This window comes from Tupaia chinensis, unplaced genomic scaffold (genome assembly GCF_000334495.1).
Source record: "Tupaia chinensis unplaced genomic scaffold, TupChi_1.0 Scaffold147123_1, whole genome shotgun sequence".
Classification (NCBI taxonomy): domain Eukaryota; kingdom Metazoa; phylum Chordata; class Mammalia; order Scandentia; family Tupaiidae; genus Tupaia; species Tupaia belangeri.
The window spans coordinates 900,511-918,329 of NW_006206975.1; the positions used below are offsets into that span (position 1 = coordinate 900,511).

General features: G+C 41.3%; 1 protein-coding gene across 4 annotated transcripts in view; it reads right to left on the reverse strand.

Moving 5' to 3' along the window:
- Nucleotides 1-2,587: 2,587 nt before the first annotated feature.
- CDK7 (cyclin dependent kinase 7) overlaps nt 2,588-17,819 on the reverse strand; it is a 38,383-nt gene continuing 23,151 nt past the window's right edge. For 3 of the 4 annotated variants that reach the window (XM_027768671.1, XM_027768672.1, XM_014584571.2), the window contains 4 exons: nt 17,380-17,466; nt 9,454-9,603; nt 4,483-4,630; nt 2,588-3,205 (listed from right to left, as the gene is read on the reverse strand). In XM_027768671.1, coding sequence (XP_027624472.1) covers nt 3,177-3,205; nt 4,483-4,630; nt 9,454-9,603; nt 17,380-17,466 — 414 coding nt within the window. In that variant the 3' untranslated portion in view covers nt 2,588-3,176. The remainder of the gene's footprint in view (nt 3,206-4,482; nt 4,631-9,453; nt 9,604-17,379; nt 17,467-17,819) is intronic. The other variant, XM_006169524.3, reaches the window with a different exon arrangement.

Consider the following 17,819-nt stretch of genomic DNA (forward strand, 5'->3'; position numbering starts at 1 on the left):
CTCACTTTCCCTCTCTCTGATGAGTGCAGGTAATCTACAGGAAAAAAACTAAAAAGAAAAAAAAAGATGTTTTTGAAAAACAGTTAATTATTTACTTAGATTTACTAAAGGGTTTTAAGTAGGTGAAATCAATACTATAACAACATATATTAATCCTCTAAAAAGTAACAATGCTCAGGCCATCAGATGTCTTGGCGATTAAAACAGCTGGATCCCACATAGCTAACTGTCTCAGACACTGTGACTTTTGAAAGCACACCAGGCGTTGGGGCCAGCAGATGGCATAGTGCTTACATCACTGGACTCCCACATGGCTGACTGCAGTTCTCATCCATATACGTGTGTGCCAAGATTAGAAAAGGGATTGTGGTGTGGCTAACCCCCCGGGGATGATTTCTCGCTTTCTTTCTCTCTGTCTCTACTGTCTCTGTCTCTATCTCTCCATCAAGCACACGTGCCCTATGGCAAAAACCTCTAAAAAAAGAGAAGAACACTACTACATACACCAGCTGCATGTGTGCATGTGACCAAAATCCCAAGAGGAGAAGAGAAGAGACTGCAGTGTACCAGTCACCCAGGGGTATGCTTTCTCACTTTCTTTCCCTGGGAAGCACATACACCTTATTGCAAAATTTTAAAGACTGCTCTTGGAACCAGCAGATGGCATAATGGTTATATTGCTGGACTCCCACATAGTTGACCACGGTTAGAGTCCTGAACCCAGTGGCTTAAAACACGCTGGGCATGTGTGCATGCATGCCCAAAGTCCCAAAGAGGAGAACGGAGAAGGGACTGCAGGGTGGCCATTCATCTAGGGGGTGATTTCTCCACTTTCTCCCTCTCTGGCAAGCACATGCACCCTGTAGTGAAACTTCTCCCCCCCCAAAAAAGGAAAAAGAACCATGGGCGCAAGACAGCACAGCAGTAATGCAATGCTATGTAGCTGAGCTGCATGGGAAGGTTTCTAGTTCACATCCAGAAACCACTTTGACTATGCTAGGGTTCATGATTTAGGGCTAGCTAAGGCTGAGAATTGATTGCTTAGTATGGACTCTATTGGGGATGCCTCTCTTTTGCGAATAGAAGAAACTTTAAAACAAAAGCAATGAAAAATTAGTTCTATCACAAATGTGATAGACCAAGGGATGTGCCCTTAATCATCCCCATCTGTGTGATTGCAAATGGCAATCACAGAAAACCCTGTGGACAAGCTGTACAGACCAACGTCTCATTTACTGTGGGTGAGGGTAGCAGTGGTGGGGGCGTTCATACCAAAGCAGCATAGACAGCATTTTCTCACAGGCAATATTAAAAAGATGTTTCCTAGGCCAGCAGGTGGCATGGTGATTAAGGAGCTGGATTCCTATAAGGCTAACCATGGTTCAAGTCCTGGACCCAACAGCTTGAAAATCATACCGAGTGTATGTGTACGTGTGCTCGAACTCCTGAGAAAATGGAGAAAAGACTGCAACATGCCCTCCTCCCGGGAGAGTGACTTTTCACCTTCTCTATCCCTGTCTCTCTCTCACGAGTGTAAGCATCCTATTGCCTCCCCCGCCCCCAATTATTTTTTTTTAAATTTGCTCTAGGACATGTATGTTTGCCTGAAAGACAGGAAAAAGTGAGGCAGCACTCTCCAGGGCAGATCACTCTGCAGTCCCATTCCTCCATATCCTCCTGGACCTTGGGCACATGCACATGCTTTGCCTGTCTCTCAAGCCATTTGCTCATGGACTCAAACTTCACAGTCGGCAATGTGGGAGCCAGCTGCCTGGACCACCACACTACTGGCTGGCCCATCATAATCTTTATTTTCCTAAGAATTATTTAAGAGTAAGGATCCTGCTGCTAAACTTTGGGGAAAAATAACTGAGGCCTGCTGAGAACAGGACTAAAAGGCAAGTATGTCTTGGTGCCAGCAGGTGGTGTGGTGGTTAAGGCTGCTGGACTCACATATGGCCGACCGTGGTTCAAGTCCCAGAGCTGGTGGCTTGATTTCTAATTTTCCCTCTCTTTTTCTCTCATTCTGTCTCTCTGAAGTAAAATTGAAATAAAAGTTAAAGGAATTCTTTAAAAGAAAAAAAAAAGGCAAATATGTCTGGAAGGCTGTGGTCTAAGGCCATTTTTGCTGGCTGTAAGTGGATTCTCAGGAACCAAAGGGAGCACACAGCTTTTCTTAAAATTGAAGGTGCTTATGCACAATATGAAATGGAATTCTGTTTAGGCAAGAGGTGTGCTTATGTGTATAAAGCAAAAACACACAGTGACTCATGGTGGCAAACCAAATAAAACCTGAGTAATCTGGGGAAAGATAACTTGTGCCCATGGTAACAGTGGCATGGTTTGAGCCAAACTCCAAAGCAACCTTCCTGCTAAGGCCATTGGACACAGAATTCATGGGAGGCTGTAGCCTCAGGGATTTAAAATAATGAAAAGTAAACAAATACAACTTTAAATTTTTTTTTTTTACTATTATATTTTAATTTGACCACAGAGAAACAGAGGGAGAGAAAGTGAGAAAGTGAGCAACAGGTCTGAGACATACAATCAACCATGTGGAAGTCTAGCACCTTAACCACTATGCCACTGGCCAGCCCCAATCTAACCATTTTAAGCACAGTTCAGTAGTGTTAAGTGAATAAACATGTGTTTGCAAAGATCCCTTCAAGATCCTGCTTAGATATGTCCTTATAAACATATACCATACCCAGAAGTGAAAACAATTTTAAATTTCTTGAGAACTGCCACTAATTCCCATAGTGGTGACACCAGTTTTACTATAAAATTCCTATCGACAGTGCATAAGGGTTCCAATTTCTCCACATCTTCCCCATCACTTGTTACTTTGCTTTTTATTTGGATAGTAGCCATTCTAATAAGTGGAAAGTGTTCTTTAGTTTTGATTTGCACTTTATTATTAAAGTTTCCCTAATCCATTTTCAAATCTACATTTCAAGAGAATTGCACTTATCTCACTTTAAAAAAAAATCAATTAATTTTTTTATTTTAAAATAACATTTAATAAAATAACTCAGTTTTACATATTTTACATGTGTGGAATATTTACAAATTCATTTCTGTAACACTTACTTAATGTTTACTATTGAATAATTTTTCATTATTTGCCTTTTTGACCATTTCCTTCAGTAGTAAAATACTGTCCAGTGTTCTCGTAACTAAAAAATTAGTTTCTTGGGCAATCCTCCTAGAAAATAAACAAAAGACAATGTTCATGTTTAATCTAGTCATTTGAGCCTATTACTGCATTCCAACTATGTCACTACACCTCAATTTTCCAGTAGCACTTGTTAAACATTAAGTATACACTGAACAGTAGAAATTTAGAAGGGGAAGAAAGAACCCATCAATAATTCTCATTTATGCTTAGAAACGCCTGGGGCCAGCAGATGGCATAGCAGTTACATCGCTGGACTCCCACATGCCTGACCACAGTTCAAGTCCCGGACCTGTGGTTTGAAAATCAAGCTGGGCATGTGTGCATGCATGTGTGCCCAAGATTCCGGGAGGAGAATGAAGAAGGGTTTGTAGCAAGGCCAACCCCCTGGGGAGTGATTTCTCACTTTCCCTCTTTCTCTCTCTCTCTCCGCCACCCCACAGGGAGTGATTTCTCACTTTCCCTCTCACTGTTTTTTCTCTCTCTCTCTCTCTCACTGTGGCAAGCACACATGCCCTAAGGCAAAAACTTCTTTAAAAAAAAAAAAAGGCGTGACAAGCCCCAGGTGTAGTGGCACATAGGTGGTGGGATGCCACCCTGCAATACTGGACCGACCACACAGAAGACTGATTTGGATCCTGGTTTGACCTGAAATACACCAGGCAAGCTTGTGTACACATGATCCTGGCTTGTATATGCATGATCTTGGCTGACTGGAGGGCTTGGGCATGGGGCCTCACTGTGACAAGACCCTATCAAGGGTGGGATGTCTGCCTGCCTGCCTGCCTCTCTCTCTCAGAATAAGATCAGTAAATGAAAAAGAAAAGTGCCTGAAGTATTCTCAATGAAAGAAAACATAACTACAATAGCACATCCTATCTATCTATCTATCTATCTATCTATCTATCTATCTATCTATCTATCTATCTATCTATCTATCTATCTATCTATCTATAAGAGGATCTGCCTTAGGACGCATGTGCTTGCTGGAGGCCCTTCTGGGGTGAAGGGCCATGCCTCAATCCCTTCTCTTTCATTCTCCTTCTAGGATCTTGGGCATGTACACATGCACATGTGCCTGGCATGAGTTTTAAGCCACTGGGTTTGGGACTCAAACCATGGTTGGCCATGTGGGAGTCCCGCAACATAACTGCTATGCCATCTGCTGGCCCCATATTTTATGCAATTTAAATTTATAAAAAATAAGTAGTTCCTGAGCTGCAATTAGTAGATGGGCTTCTTCAGTCACTAGCTATACATGAGTTATTCTGAATTTGTTTCATTTCTTATAAAAATGGGAATTTTACCTTGTTCCAAGGTCTCCATTCTTTTCCGTTTGGTTGCCACACCTGGATTTGACTGCTCCTTTAAGGTTTCCACTGGACAGTTTGGTCTTGGCAGCTGACATCCAGGTGTTGGTCCTGGCCGGTTACTAAAATATTTTGTTTTTAATGCCTTTCAAAAGAAAAAATACCAAAGAAAGACTTTAGGTAAGTATATGAAATAAGAATTGTGTGAATGGGACCAGCCATCTGTGTAATGGCTATATTGCTGGACTCCCATGCAGTAAACTGCAGTTAAAGTACTGTCTTAAACTCAAGCCGGCCACATGTGTGTGCATGCCCAACATCCCGAGATGAGAATGGAAGAGAAGGGACTGCGGCATGGCAAAAATGCCTACCCTTGTCTCTCTCCTTTTATACATTCTTTCTCTTGAAAAAGTGAAAAATAAATTCAGAAATCTGATTTGGGGCCCAGTCCCAGTGGCACATGCTGCTAAGACTATGTGATCAGGCTGGGACCATATGAGGCCTGGGTCCAACTCCCAGTCCAACTGTCAAGCCAGGGTATGGTGGTGTGCACCTATAATCCAGTGATTTGTGAAGGTGACGCAGAAGGATTACAAGCTCAAGGCTGGCCTGGGCAACACAGTGAGACACCGTCTATAAGAGCTAGGTGTGGTGGTTTGGCCCTCTGTTCTCAGTAGGGAGGGTGAGGCAGGAGGAAATGATAAGTGAAACAGAAAAAAAAGGGGGGGGAGAAATTTTACTTGTTAGGGTTTACCCAAAGTTATTTTATTTATTTATTTTTAGGGGAACAAGAGAGAGAGCTTTCTTTATTGCGGTCTTGCTATGCTGCAATTCTCCTGCCCAGCCTCCCAGTTAGAAAGAACTACAGGAATGCATCACTTGGCCTGTTTTAAGTTGGACCAGGAACTAAACCTGGGCCTCCCATGTGGCCTATGCTACTGTGCAGGAACATCTTACTATCAGTCCCATGTTCTATAACACGGAATCACCTTTACTTGGGTCCAAAATTCCAATAAAGATAGTTGTATCCTAAGTGACATTTTTTAAATGCATACTTGTCTGTCTCTCTCAAATGCACTCACCAGAGAGAGGAAGCAAGGAAGCAAGCTGGCAGATCCAGAATGTGGACTGTGGTCAGCCATGAGGAAGTGAAGCACTTTAACCACCATGCCACCTGCTAGGCCAATAGTGTGTCTTTTTTTTTTGAGAGCTTTTTTTTTTTTTTTTTTTTTTGCTATAGGGTGCCTGCGCTTGCCAGAAAGACAGAGACAGAGAGACAGAACGTGAGAAATCACCGCCCAGGGGGGATGGCCACACCGCAATCCCTTCTCTTCCAGTCTCCTCTCGGGATTTTGGGAATGCATGCACATGCGCCTGGCGTGCTAAGCCACCAGGTCCGGGACTCAAACTGTGGTCGACTACGTGGGACATAGCGACATAGCCATTACACCAACTGCTGGTCTCACATATTGTCTTTTTTAATTGCCAGTGCACACATGTGCTTGACAGAAAAAGAGAGGGAGAAAACATCCTCCAATGGGATGTAGTAATGCTGCAATTCCTTTCCTTATATTCCCCAATCCTGCTGAGTTTCGCTTCAAGTCACTGGTATCCAGATTTAAACCCCAATCAGCCAGGTGAGATCCAACTCCCTTAACACTGGGCTAAGAGCTAGCCCTATTTTGTATCCTCCATGTATTGTACCTTAGTGTTTTTTTTTTTAAAGATTTTCACTGTAGGGCGCGTGCGCTTGCCAGACAGACAGAGAGAGACATAGAGACAGAAAGCGAGAAATCACCCCCAGGGGGGATGGTCACGCCGCAATCCCTTCTCCTCCATTCTCCTCTCGGGATCTTGGGCACGCACGCACACGCGCCCGGCGTGAGTTTTAAGCCACCGGGTCCTGGACATGAACCGCGGTCAACTACGTGGGAGTCCAGTGATATAGCCATTACGCTAACTGCTGGTTCCCACCTTAGTGTTTTTCATTAGATATGAAGATTCGTGACACTTTATTTTAATTAGCCTTTCCCTTCACGAGGTCAAATCATTATATTTTTGAGCTGCCCTGACCTAATCATTTGTAAAACAAGCAAAAAACATGAGCCAGCCCTGTGGTACTAAGAATAAGTGCTATATACAGGGAGCTACATCACACACAGCCAACAGAGATTCAAGTCCTCTCACCACTGGCTTGAAAAACATGCTAGTTCATGTGTGTGTATACCTAGGATGCTGATGAGATGGAGAAACAAAAGAAAAAGAATTTGGTGTGGCCATGCCCTACTGGGTGGTGCTTTCTCTTTATCTGGTGAGCTCATGTGCCCTTTAACATCCAAAAAAAAAAGACTTATTTTTTTAAAGAAATTTTTGCTATAGGAACATGCTCTTGCCAGAGAGACAGAGAGACAGGAAGCATGAAATTACCCCCGGGGGTAGGGGGGCTGGCCATGCTACAATCCCTTCTCCCTTCTCAAGATTTTGGGCATGCCCACACAAGTGCCCAGTAAGTGTCTTAAACTACTGAGTCTGGGACTTAAACTGTAGTCAGCTGGGTGTCCAGTGATATCCAGTGATACAACCATTACACCATCCACTGGTTCCACTGAAAAAAAAGAAAAAAAAAAAGATTTTTTAAAAAACATCAAATCTAGGGCCAGCAAATGGCGCAGTGGCTAAGCTGTGGTTTCATTCCTGGACCTAGTGGCTTGAAACTCATACCATATGCATGTATATGTGTGCCCAAGATCTGGGAAGAGAATGGAAGGGAATGGATTGCAGCATGGCCATCCCTCCTAAGGGGATTTCTCACTTTCTCTCTCACTGTCTGTCTCTCTCTCCAGCAAGTGCACATACCCTAAGGCAAATCCTCTTAAGAAAAAAAAGGTAAAATATCAAATCTACAGGTCTTATATTTTTGTGTTAGATAGCATTTCTCCCTTCTTAATAAGAAAAAATTTTCTTGGTCTTCTAGAATCGGAGTATATAATTTTCTCTTCCATTACCACTTTCTGGCTGTGACAATGATGAACATGCCTATCTGGATTGCATTTTGAGAATCATTTGTTCTTTTTCTCACAAAATGGCTGCTACAAGTTTTAACTTAATATGTAAGAGCACAATGAGGCCTAGTCTCATAGTGCAGGGGTTAAACCTTGTAGATAAACAGCCAGATCACACAAGGCTGACTGTGGTCTGAGTCTGTCTTGGCATCATGAAAAACACAGTGGGTGTGTATACATGCATGCCCCAAATCCTGAGAGGATGAAGAACTGAAGGAAAAGGGATTGTGGCATGGCCATTCCCTATGCGAGGTGCTTTCCCCTCTCCTTCTCTGTCTGTCTCTTTGCTTACTCTAATGAGCACACACACCCTATAGCAAAAATACATACATACTAGTGGAAAGGAATCAGGAGAAAGGACATAATTGATAGCTATTTCTTTTATTACTGCCCATCTGCCCCAGGCTGTGCAGATCAGGCAATTAGGCACACTGGTAGAAACTAAGGCCCTTGTAGAAGGTGTGAACCACTTCATCCCTTTCCAGGTCACACTGAAAAATGGGGCAGAGAGAGGAGTTGCCTGGTCTCAGACTGAATGACCCAGGTTGGGACTCAGGGAGCACCTTGAGATTTGGGATTTGGCCCAAACAGAGGGCCCTTGTGTGGAGAACAAAGGTCCCTAGGCTGGAGCCAGTCCTTGGCAGGCAGGAGCCTGGCGCAGCAGGCGCTATGGGCATGCCCACACAAGTGCCCAGTAAGTGTCTTAAACTACTGAGTCTGGGACTTAAACTGTAGTCAGCTGGGTGTCCAGTGATATCCAGTGATACAACCATTACACCATCCACTGGTTCCACTGAAAAAAAAGAAAAAAAAAAAGATTTTTTAAAAAACATCAAATCTAGGGCCAGCAAATGGCGCAGTGGCTAAGCTGTGGTTTCATTCCTGGACCTAGTGGCTTGAAACTCATACCATATGCATGTATATGTGTGCCCAAGATCTGGGAAGAGAATGGAAGGGAATGGATTGCAGCATGGCCATCCCTCCTAAGGGGATTTCTCACTTTCTCTCTCACTGTCTGTCTCTCTCTCCAGCAAGTGCACATACCCTAAGGCAAATCCTCTTAAGAAAAAAAAGGTAAAATATCAAATCTACAGGTCTTATATTTTTGTGTTAGATAGCATTTCTCCCTTCTTAATAAGAAAAAATTTTCTTGGTCTTCTAGAATCGGAGTATATAATTTTCTCTTCCATTACCACTTTCTGGCTGTGACAATGATGAACATGCCTATCTGGATTGCATTTTGAGAATCATTTGTTCTTTTTCTCACAAAATGGCTGCTACAAGTTTTAACTTAATATGTAAGAGCACAATGAGGCCTAGTCTCATAGTGCAGGGGTTAAACCTTGTAGATAAACAGCCAGATCACACAAGGCTGACTGTGGTCTGAGTCTGTCTTGGCATCATGAAAAACACAGTGGGTGTGTATACATGCATGCCCCAAATCCTGAGAGGATGAAGAACTGAAGGAAAAGGGTTTGTGGCATGACCACAATCATGCTTTGCTTCTCTTTCTCTCTTTCTCTCAGGTGAGAATATATGCTATTTGGCAAAAGAAAAAAAAAATTAAATATACTAGTTTCATAAATATACAATCTTGGGTTTCTTTCCTCACTAGGCAAACTACCTCAAAGCCAATTACAGAAAACAGATATGTATTTATATGTTTTTAAGCAAGTATAAACTATTGTATAGCTATGTATGCATGATATAATTTAGTACCAGTCAGAACAGTGTTCACAGCTTTGGTAAAAAGATATAACGTCTGTTGCTCTGTAAACAAACAAAAACACATCTTTCCAGTATTTAAAGAACATTTGGCAATTTTATCAAATTCTGTTTATTTTGTCACCACTACAGTTAGAACTGTCATTATATTTCCTAATATGAAGAAGATACATTAAATTACCTGTGTGGCCGTAATTCGGGTACACGGATTAAATAAGAATAAGCCTTGTATGAGATCTAGCAAGTCGTCTCCAGCTGCAATGAAGATGTGCTGCAATGGGATTCCAGGAAAACTCTTAAATGTCACATAATCTGGAAGACTACACATGTCCTGTAAAAATATTTTTATAATTCAAACTTTAGTAAAGAATTCAAAGGTACACAGATACCAAGTAAACAAATAAAATTCATATTTATAGTTGAAATGTCTAGAGAAAACTCAAAAAAAAAAATTCATAAAAATCTCAAACTGGAGACCAGCAGTTAGCATAATGGCTACGTCGCTGGATTTCCACGTAGTAGACCATGGTTTGTGTCCCGGACCCAGTGGCTTAAAACTCACGCCGGGCGTGTATGCATGCGTACCCAAGATCCCAAGAGGAGAACGGAGGAGACGAGGAGAAGGGATTGCGGCATGGCCATCCCCCCGGGGGGGGTGATTTCTCGCTTTCTGTCTCTCTGTCTCTGTCTGTCTGGTGAGCACATGAGCCCTATACTATAGCAAAAACCCCTAAAAAAAAAAAAAAAAAAAATCTCCTCAAACTAGTGAAAGAGTAAGGCTGCAGACTATAAGATAAACGAAAAAATTGGGGCCAGCAGATGGCATGGTTGTTAAGGGCACAAGGGCACTGGACTCCCAAATGGCTGACCTTGGTTTGAGTCCCGGATGTGGTGGTTTGCTCTCTCACCTCCCGTACCCCTTGCTCTGTCCCTCTCTGGTCAAATTAAAATAAATAATTAAATAAAGTTAAAGAAAATAAATTTTTTAAAAGAATGATTTTCTGAGGGCTAGCAGGTAACATGTTGGTTAAGGTCACTGGACTCCCACATGGCCAACTGTGGTTCGAGTCCTGAACTGGGCAGCTTGCCTTCTTACTTTCTCTCTCTCTCTTTCTCTGCCATTCTCTGGTCAAATTTAAATAAATAAATAAATAAGTTAATTAATTAAAATAAAATAATTTGCTAAAAAGAAAAAAAAAATTATTTTCTGGGACCAGCAGGTGATGTGGTGGTTAAGGTGCTGGGCACATGTCCGACCATGGTTCAAGTCCTAGACCTGGTGGCTTGCTTTCTCACTTTCCCCCTCTCTCTCTGGTCAAATTTAAATAAATGAATGAATAAATAAACATTAAATAAATAGGGAACAGCCGTTGCCGTAATGGCTATGTCACTGGACTTCCATGTAGACGACCGTGGTTAGAGTCCTGGACCCAGTGGCTTAAACTCACGTCGGGCACGTGTATGTACGTGCCCAAGATCCTGAGAGGAGAATAGAGGAGAAGGGATTGCAGCATGGCCATTCCCCCGGGGAGTGATTTCTCACTTTCTGTCCCTCTGTCTGTCTTTCTGGAGAGCGCATGCACCCTATAGCAAAAACCTGTCCAAAAAAATAAAAATAAACAATACTAGAAAAGAAAAGAATTATTTTCTATTTTTCCTTCCTCCCTTCGTCCTTTCCTTTTTTCCTTTCTTTCTTTTAATTTGACCAGAGAAGGACAGAGTGACTGAATGAGTGAGAGACAGAGAGAGAAACAAAGGAAGCCTCCAGGTTCGAGACTCAAACCATGGTCGGCTATGTGGGAGTCCAGTGTCCTCAACCACCACGCCACCTGCCAGCCCTAAAATAATTCTTTAAAAAATATATATATTATAGTTCTAGATACTGGCAATGTATACAGAAATTTTTTAAAATATACCATTTATAGTCATGCCAAAAATGAAATTTTTTGGTGAAAAATTAGGCTTAAAGCTACACAAGGTTGATGAAAAAAATCAAAGACCTAAACAAATGAGATATACATTAATATACTGGAAGATGCAACAAAGAATTCTCCTCAAAATGATATATAGGTTTAATGTAATTTTTTTTTGGAGGGGGAGATATCTTTTATTTCAGAATTTAGTTCTTTTTTTTTTAAATTTACTGATTTCTTTAGTTCTTACTGTTACAGGAGCACCACAAAATTTGAAGGAAGAGGCTACGGTGTGAAATGAGCTCGCTGAAGGACACGTTAAAATAAAATTTGTAACTACAGTATAAGATACTGTAAAAGCTTTGTCCCCAGCACAGAACCCTTAATCAGGAAAAGTAGTAAAAACTAACCAAATACAGTATTATAGATTTAACATAATTTTAATGAAAATCTTGGCGAAATTATTATACATCTAGACTAATTACCCTAAAATTTATAGGGAAAAGGAAAGGACTAGAGTAGCTAAAGCAACTTTGAGACAGAATAAAGTGTGGGACCAGCACGTGGTGGTTAAGGAGCTAGACTCCCATGTGGTTGACTGTGGTTCGAGTCCAGACCCAGCAGCTTGAAACTCACACTAGGCACATATTCATGTGTGCCTAAAATCTCAACAGAAAAATGAAGGAGAAGGGACTGCAGCGAGGCCATTCCTATTAGGGGGTGAATTCTCACTTGCTGTCTGTCTTTCAGTCTCTCTGGTGAATGCACATGTCCTATAGCAAAAATCTCTCAAAAATAAATAAATAATAAAGCATAAAGAATCATTCTACCTTATTTCAAGATATAATATGGCAAGAGGATACACACACAGACCAATGGAACAGAAGAGAGAACCTAGAAATCCATAAAAATCCAGCCCCAAGGATTTTTTAAAAAGTTTCAGTAAACAGTCTTTTCAACAAATGGTGCTAGCGCCTTCAAACATCACAGGCAAAAAAAATGAACCTTGCCTCAAGTCTCACACATCACACAAAAATGAACTCTAGGGACCAGCAGATGGCATAATGGTTATGTTGCTGAACTCCCATGTGGTCGACTGCAGTTCAAATCCTGGACCCGGTGGCTTAAACTCACGCCAGGCATCTGTGCGTGCCCAAGACTCCAAAAGGAGAATGGAAGAGCAAAGATTATGGCATGGCCATTCCCCCAGGGGGTGATTTCTCGCTTTCTGGCTTTCTTTCTCTCTCTGTCTTTCTGGCGAGCGCATGCACCCTATAACAAAAACCTCTTCAAAAAAAAGAAAAAGAATGAACTCTAAAAAATCCTACACTTAAATGCTAGATGGGCAACTATTAAACCTTTAGAAAAAAAATTACAAGAAAACTATCAGGAAAATTTATGGGTTGCAGCCAGAAGGTTGCATAGTGGTTAAGGTGCTAGATTCTGATATGGTTGACTACAGTTCGTGTCCTGGACCTGACGTCTCGCTTGCCTGCTCTTGCTCGCTCACGTGTGCTCTCTCTCTCTCTCTCTCTCTCTCGTGAGCTCGCCTGCTCTGCAGCAAATTAAAAAAAAATGTTTTTGAGAGTTTTTTTTTTTAATATAGGGCACGTGCACTTGCCAGAGAGACAGAAAATGAGAAATAACCTCCTGGGGGGGATGGCCACATCGCAATTCCTTCTCCTCCATTCTCCTCTTGAGATTCTAGACAGGCATGTGCCCAGCGTGAGTTTCAAGCTGCTGGTCTGGGACTCGAACCACAGTCAATATGTGGGAGTCTAGCACCTTAACCATTACGTTACCTGCTGGCCCCAAATAAATAATGCTTAAAAAAAAAAAGTTTCCATGGGCAAATAAACAAACAACTCACGCTGGGAGCATGTACATGTGTGCATGCCCAAAATCCCGAGAGGAGAATAGAGAAGGGATTTCAGTATGGTCATTGCCCTGGAGGTGACTTCTTGCTTTCTGTCTATCTGGTGAGTACATGCATCCTATAGCAAAAATCTCTCTTAAGGGAAAAAAAAAAAAAAAAAAACAAGAGTTCTTTGGGGCTATGTCATGGTGAGGTGGTTAAGATGGCTGTGTTTTCACATGGCCAAGTGAGGTTTGAGTCCCAGGCCCAGTGACTTGAGAAATATGCCAAACATGTGTGCATGTGTACGTGCATGCCAGAATCTCAAAGAGAGGGAGAGATGGAGGAGAAGGAATTGTGGGATGTCCATCCCTCATATAAGGGGTGCTTCTCACTCTCCCTCTTTCTCTAACTCTCTCTCTCTGGAGAAAGCGCACTCCCTCTGGCAGTAATTTTTTAAAAGAAGAAAGAATAAAAGAGTTCATTGGGACCAGCAGATGGTGTAATGGTTATGTCGCTAGACTCCCACGTAGTCGACTGTGTTCGGCTCAAAAAATTCACGCTGGGGGTGTGTGTGTGTGTGCATACAGAAAATCCCAAGAGGAAAATGGAGAAGGAATTGCAGCGTGGCCATCCCCCCCAGGAGAAGTGACTTTTTGCTTTCTGCTCTCCAGTGAGCGCATGCGCCCTATAGCAAAAAATCTCTCTACAAAAAAAAAAAAAAAAGTTCTTTGAGGTGCCAGCACATGCCATGGTGATTAAGGCACTAGACTCCCACATGGCCAACTACTGTAATAGTCTCGATCCTGGTGGTTTGAAACACACACCAGGCGTATGTGCATTGTGTGCCCCAAAATCTCAGGATGAGACTGAAGGAGAAAGGACTACGGTGTGGCCATCCTCCCTGGGGGGTGATTTCTCACCATGCTCTGTGACAAAAACCTTAAAAAAATAGAGTTCTTTGACACCTAATGTATGATCCATGAAAGGAAAAAGATAAACTTGACTGTGCTGGTCCCGTGGTATAGTGACTGGGGAAGCTACATCCCAAAAGGCTAACCTGTAATTTGAATCCTAGCCAGGTAGCTTGGAAAACATGGCAGATAAGTGTGTATACATGCTCCAAATCCTCATGAGCTAGAGAGACAAAGAAGGGACTGCAGCATGATCGCATCTTATTGGGGGGTGATTTCTTTTTGCTTTGTCTCTCCTTGGTGAGTGCATGTGATTTCTGGCAAAAATTTTAAAATAAATAACTAAAAACCAACCCTACTGTGGCAGTTAAGGTGGGTGGATCCTGGGATCAGCAATTAGTATAAGGGCTATGTCGCTGGACTCCCATGTAGTCGACTGCAGTTCGAGTCCCAGACCCAGTGGCTTAAATTCCCACTGGGCACATGTGCGTGCGTGCCCAAGATCCCAAAAGGAAAAAGGAGAAGTGATTGTGGCGTGACCATCCCATATGGGGGGTGATTTTTCGCTTTCTGTCTCTTGTTTCTCTCTGTCTTTCTGATGAGCACATGCGCCCGATAGCAAAAACCTCTCCAAATAAATAAATAAAGCCAAGCATATGTGCACGTGTACCCGAAAAACAGAAGGGATCACGGGGTGGTGGCCTCTTGTGGAGGTAATTTCTTGCCCCCTCTAATCATCTTTTTCTCTCTGGTGAGTGTACACATCCTATAGCAAATTTAAATAAACAAACAAACTTGATTAAAATTAAAAACTTTTTCTCTGAGGACCAGCAGGTGGTGTGGTGGTTAAAGTGCTGGACTCCCACATTGCCAACTGTGGTTTGAGTCTTGGGTTTAGTGGCTTGCTTTCTCATTTTCCCTCTCTCTGTCTGTCTCTCTGGTGAGCATGTGTGTCCTGCAGCAAACTGAAAAATGATAATAATGATAACTAAAATTAAATAATTATTAAAAAAAAAAACCCTAAATAATCCAAATAGAAAATGGGCAGACAACATGAGAAGACACTTAAAATGTGCCCCCCCCCTTTTTGTCATAGGGTATGTGTGCTCACTAGAGAGGGGAGACACAGGCAGACATTGAGGGCAAAAGTGAGAAATCATCCCCACGAGGATGGCGACATTGCAATCCTTACTCCTTCACTCCCCTTTTGGATTTTGGGCACACACGCACAAGTGTTCAAGCCACCAGGTCTAGGACTAGAACTGTGATCAGTCATGTGGGAATCTAGTACCTTAATGACTATGCCACTTGTTGACCCCTCAGATGTGTTTTGATATACAGATGGTAAAAAAGCACATGAAAAGATATTTAAAAACCATTAGCCATTATGTTCATAAGTAGATTGTTTTCTTAATTAAAAAACTTTTTTTTTTAAATGTTTTTGTAATAGGACACATGTGCATCCCAGAGAGAGAGAAGGTGAGAAACTGACCCCACCTGGGGGGAGGGTCATACCCTATTCCCTTTGTGAAATTTTGGACATGCAAGAACAAGCGCCTAGCTAGGCACATGATTCTCAAGTCACTGGGTTTGGGACTCCAGCTGTTGGCAGCCATGTGGGAGTCCAGCACCTTAACTCCTGTGTTACCTGCTGATCCCCGGTAATTTAGATTTTTAAATTTTATTTAAGTTTAGCTATAGGGGGCATATTCTTGCCAGGGAGGGAAGGAGAGAGAGAGGAGGAAAGGGAACAATCGTCCCTCCCAGGAGGAATGGTCATGCTGCAATTCCTTCTCCAGTCTTCTCTTGGGATTTTGGGCACTCATGTACATGTGCCCGTGTAATTCTCAAGCCACCAGGTTCAGGACTTGAACTACAAAGCTGGCCATATGGTATCCACCACCTTAACCTCCACACCACCAGCTAGCCCAGTAATCTAGACTTTCTAAAATTAAAGTTTTTATTTTGAGATTATTGACAGACATTAAAGGTAAATATCAGTAAAATAAACATTAAAAGCAATTACACTACATTAAACATTAGTGTGGATATTAATGGGCAATTTTTATTGAGAAAAAAGGGAAAAGTACAGAATAAATATTATAAGCATGAGCTCTTAAGTCAGACAAACCCAGACTGATACTTACTGGTAAATTACTTAATTTCAGTAAGTCTCAGTTTCTCCTTGGTTAAAATTGTTGGGAGGATTAAACATAATTTATAAAAAGCCCACCATGAATAGCTCAATAAATTATAGTTACTAGGTCATGTGTTAGAATTAGAACACAGAGCAAATTTCCACTTAGAAAGTTGATTAGACATTAATTTCAGCTTCAGATACTTTTATTACAGTTTTAACCAGAAGAGAAAAATTTCTCTTTTCTAATTTTATTCCCCAGAAAATGGGATATAATTGAAAGGAATATCAAAAGGTCTACAGTTTTACTTCAGGAATGGTGAGACAACATTAGTGAATGGTAATTGCAAAATTTAGCAGATAAAATTACTATAAATTTTACTAAAGATTTAATATTTCCTTTTGGAAGGAAGTAGAACGGAATGAGACAATCAAAATGCTGAAATATCTTGTGTTGATGAAAATACTATAAATATACCTAAATCTATAAAGACTTAATCTGTGAAGAAGACATTGGCTAACATGAAATATCCACAAAATGGATAATACACCTGTAAATAGATAATATACCTTCAGATGGTGTAATGGTTACATCGCTGGACTCTCATGTAGTCAACTGTGGTTCGAGTCTTGGACCTAGGAGCTTAAATTCAAGATGGGCGCATGTGCGTCCAAGATCCAGAGAGGAGAATGGAGTAGGGATTATAGCGTGGCCATCCTCCCAGGGGGTGATTTCTCACTTTCTGTCTCTCTGTCTCTCTCTGTCTTTCTGAATGCACATCCCTATAGCAAAAACCTCTCCCAAACAAACAAACGAAACAACCAGATAATACACCTTTAATAATATATGTTAAACAAAAAGAGCAAGCTGGTTGCAAAAAAAATTATACATAATATATATACACACATCTATCTATTTATCTATATAGATATAAATATGTATGATGTGATACTATTTTTGTTAAAGAATGAAAGAGAAATTTCTTTTTTTTTTTTGAGTATGCTTTATATTGTGATGTCACATACACACAAACACACACACACACTTGGCATGAGTTTTAAGCTGCCAGACCAACACTCAAACCATGGTTGATTATGTATGAGTCTAGCAAAGTAACTATAATGTCATCTGCTGGTCCCACCATTTGAAATTTTGCAATGAGTATGTATCGTAAGTGTATGAAGACGCTAAAGAAATATTTATGTGACATCACTATATAAAGCATACGACAATTAAATGACTTTATAGAATTCTAACTAAATTTCAAAGAAATAATTGAAGGCTTACAGGCCACTGTTCCTCAGTTGGTGTGCCCAAAGTTTCAAATATTCTTGTTAACTGATCAAGGTCCGAATCTCCTGGCAAAAAAGGAACCTGAAAGAGAGTAAAAAACAGATATTTTAAGGCGGTTTGTGATAACTGTAGTATAGATGTATTAAGAAAAACTAGAAAACTCTGTAACAAGTATTAGAAAGTCAGTCTGAGGTATACTGAATGTGGCTTTAGATCTTGTTATTATTAACTCAGTAAAAAGCCCGTTCACTATCTATCTCATTTACTCCACAACTATTTTTCACATAGCACTGGACAGACACTGTGCTAACCACTAGGCATTAAAACAAGTCTCTGCCTTTTTGTGGGTGGAGCTGGAAGACACAGCTGGTACATATAAACAGGCATTTTATGCTATATTAAGTGAAATTATTAGGATCCTAGACCACACAGGA